Raw genomic sequence first — 3,986 nt, 5'->3', positions numbered from 1 at the left:
GCTACGTGTGCCCCTTCGTGGATCGGGCGATTATATTAGATGGCGATTTTAATCGCCGCGATCGGGCGATAAAATACGCTCGTGTGCCCCTAGCATAAGGCAAGCATTTTGTATGGCACGCACGTACACGCGCGTACCCGCCGGTACACGCAGATACACGCACGTACACGCGGGTACACGCACGTACACGCACGTACACGCGTGTGCACGCGGGTACACGCACGTACACGCGTGTGAACGCGGGTACACGCACGTACACGCGGGTACACGCAGATACACGCACGTACACGCGGGCGGGTACTCGCACGTCCACGCAGATACACGCACGTACACGCGGGTGCACGCGGGTACACGCACGTACACGCGGGTACACGCACGTACCCCCTTCCTTTTCTTTTCCCATTTCCTATTTAGACTTTTAAAATAGGAAACGGATCAGAAACCCATTTCCCATTTCCTATTTAGACTTTTAAAATAGGAAACGGATCAGAAACCCATTTCCTATTTTCTATTTTCATTTTAAAAATAGGAAATAGGTCAGAAACCCATTTCCTATTTGCAACGTCAAAATGGGAAAACAAACTAACGGTATGTACCGTGATTGAAACTAGCGCCTCTACCGAGTCATGGCAAAATAGTGCGGGAGATTTCTGTTTTCTTATATTGACTAAGCACGGCGAACATCTTTTCATTTGAATCACTCTCATACATTTATTAGCACAGCATATTTAATTTATTTATACAATATTTAATTAATTAGCCTAACTAGTATGTTATTTCTATAGTATTTACTGAGCAGTTGCTGACGTCACGCTCGGGATTACGAATCCTAGATACGGGCCTTAGCAACGACGAAACTAGGACGAAACCTAAACCTAGTTTCATGGCAAGAAACCTGGTTTTGTGAGCACGAAACCTGGTTTTGTGAGCAAGAAACCTGGTTTTGTGAGCACGAAACCTGGTTTCGTCGCTCGAAACTATGGTTTCTCGAATTATGATACAAATGGCGCGGTTGAAAGTGGGTTTCTTGCTGAAACCTAGGTTCTTGCTCCCAAAACCTAGTTTGCTGCTCAAGAAACTAAGATTCCATGCAGCTATAACTGCGGGTATAGGGCTAGAAACCAGGGTTCATGGCAAGAAACCTGGGTTCTTGAGCAAGAAACTAGGTTTTGTGAGCACGAAACCTGGTTTCGTGCAAGGAAACTTGGTTTCTCGAATTATGATACAAAATGCTTGCCATATACGTGTACAATTTGTGCGTTGTAATTAACCGGTAGCGCTTATAGCCAGGCGAGGCAGTGGGACTAATTGTCCTGTCAGTTGTTAGTGTTGTTTGTGTAATGACACGGGACGCGCCTCCTAGCCCGCAAGGTCCGGTCGATAATTGTTGGATCCAGATGTCGCCGGGCCATTTTGGAAATGATATAAATAGAGATACTCGGACAGAGAGATAAATAAGAACCGAGAGAGAAACCGAGTTACGGAGGTTACCTACCATGATGTAGAGAGATTGAGACGACGGGACCTAGTGGGTCACCCACCTAGGTTGCCGTACGTATGTATAGAATTTGTATGTGTTACTAATAAAGTCATAGTTTAACAACGAAGCTGTGACTACGTCTACTCTCTACTGCTATCTACGAGACAACGCTGCTACCTTCTAGGCTTCTACGCTGTCGACCTACGAGAACCCGAAGGGCTTCACCCAAAACCCCAGTACAATACTTATGCTAGTTGATGCGAAAATTACTTTCTCGGCGTCGGCTTTACATTTGGGCTCTTCTGCTTCGACAGCGGTCTTCTGTGCCTTCACGAGTTTTGCCGCCTCCAAGTACTTGCTCTTCAGAGCGTTTGTTCCAGCATCCGATAACTCTGCAACAAGAGCGCGGCCGTTGACATCAGCTGTGCTTCATCAACCCATAGCCCGCGGCCTTGCAGGACTAGTAAATGACTTTTGGAGGACTAGTTGATCTATTAGTTCATAGTTTACATTCCAATTAACGTAGTCCACACGCAGGCATCTGCTCGGTGAGATTGAAATTCCACTCTTGTAATCGCTCTGATAGAAACTATATAGTGACCAATTAATCTATTACATTACAGTTCACTCTAATAAATATTCATTTTTCACTCGCATGCTTCTTAAGCGACAAGGCTATGTCGATTACGACGGACGGTTTTGGCACAGGATAACGCTGTTCGACTCATATAGGTTTTTGTACATATAAAATAGTAATTTTGTGTGTATTTACTAGGCGGCGCTGTAGTATATATCATCCTTATATGTCGAACGGAGACATTCACGCACGTAATAGGCTCAGGAATAGTGTATATCGAACAGGGCGATACGACAGTGATCCTGAAGCGGAATTTAGAATTTTTCGGATGCTAAAATAAACTATCGCAGCGAAAATATTTTTCGGATTTTATTCTTATTCTTATAAAGCGTGCTACGAGAAACTTACTGTCGAGAAAGTCCTGTGGCAGATTGTGGATTTTCGACGCCTGTCGTCGCTGGCGTGCGTGTAAGGCTCGTACGTCGCTGATTCTTCGTACGGTGCCCGCCGAATACAACTCGACACAGATGGCCGAGAGAAGGACCACGATCAGAAGTAACCTAGTCATTTTCGTGCAAATCTCCGCTGCTATATAAACGAGTCGGATTCAAGCTGAAACGAAATGTCATAATTTCTGTGAACCATTTTTTTCCACGAGAGGTTATCGTAAAAAGCAATATATATAATATCTCAAATATGAATCTTAAATGCTGCAATATTTGTTTAATTCAATGAATTAAATTGCTAGGAGGCACGAAAACAAGCCTACATAATACATAATATACCTCGCATTAGACACGAGATACACATTGCTATACTTCTATTTCAATTTTGTTTACAATAAAATCGCAACTAATGCAAACTCTCTCTCTATATATATAACGTACATCGCACTTGCATATATATGTGTATATATATATATACATGAGCCACTAGACTCAAGGAATAAACTCAAATAGTAGTACGCTTACCGTTAATGCGTGGTTTGTAGTCAGTGATATTCGCCCTCGTTTCTTTCCTAAGTCCAACCTTGAGAGCAGCTCCGATACTGAATGCTAACGCTCAGGCGCCCTTTTATATATACTCAGTACGCAATACACAGCAGTACGTAATACCCAGGGCGCCAATGGTAGTCAGAATTGGACAAAAGTCCCAGGTACGCAGAAAATCGTCACAGTATTTATGGCTTTATTGGCCAGAATAAATTATCTCACCAGAAATTACCGCTGCTAGGGTAAATTACCAACCGTCCGGTTCACAGAACGAGCTATTGCGGTGTGCCTTACTCGAGAAAAGCAAATCCGGTTTACCAGGAACTTGACTGGGGGATATGTGCTCAACGTTGCAGGTGTCTTATATGGCGACATCTATTCATGTAGCCATGTTTATGTACACTGGCCATGCTCATTTATTTGTAACGTGTTAATTAAGTGTTTATTCGCGCATCAAGGACATGAGTATGTGAGTTAGGGACATCAAGGGTTCCATGTATATACTAGACTCACACGCATACATAACACACGCACGAACGCGCATACGCACGGACATGCCGAACGTACGATGCACGCACGCGCGTACACACGCACACACACGCACGTTGCACGCATGTACGTACGTACGATGCAGCACGCACGCACACATACGCGCGTACGCACGCACACACACGCAGGATGTACGCATGCACGTACGCTCGATGCAGCACGCACGTACGCAGGCACACATACGCGCGGACGATGCACGTACACAACCACACGTATGCACGTGCGCACACTCACAGATTTTCAGGTATGTAAACGCACACGCGCACCCACACGCACCTATATACGCACGCACACATGCACGCACGCACGCACGCACGCACGCACGCACGTACGCACCAACCCATGAATCCATTTATTCGGGTGACGTGTAAAAGAACCAAGTTCACGT

The 3,986-nt window shown here is 45.0% G+C and overlaps 1 protein-coding gene across 1 annotated transcript in view; it reads right to left on the bottom strand.

The window, feature by feature from the left end:
- Window positions 1-3,309, bottom strand: part of LOC106821662 — a gene marked incomplete at its 3' end in the record, with an annotated part of 9,127 nt that extends 5,818 nt beyond the window's left edge. Inside the window, 3 exon segments of the mRNA XM_014826554.1 lie at window positions 1,751-1,872; window positions 2,466-2,669; window positions 3,029-3,309. Of these exon segments, the coding sequence (XP_014682040.1) occupies window positions 1,751-1,872; window positions 2,466-2,625 (282 nt within the window).
- Between the last annotated feature and the right edge of the window lie 677 nt (window positions 3,310-3,986).

Source organism: Priapulus caudatus, unplaced genomic scaffold, assembly GCF_000485595.1.
Source record: "Priapulus caudatus unplaced genomic scaffold, Priapulus_caudatus-5.0.1 Scaffold81, whole genome shotgun sequence".
NCBI classification, from domain to species: Eukaryota; Metazoa; Priapulida; class Priapulimorpha; order Priapulimorphida; family Priapulidae; genus Priapulus; species Priapulus caudatus.
The sequence above is the reverse complement of the archived record's forward strand: the minus strand, read 5'-3'. Positions and strand labels throughout refer to the sequence as shown.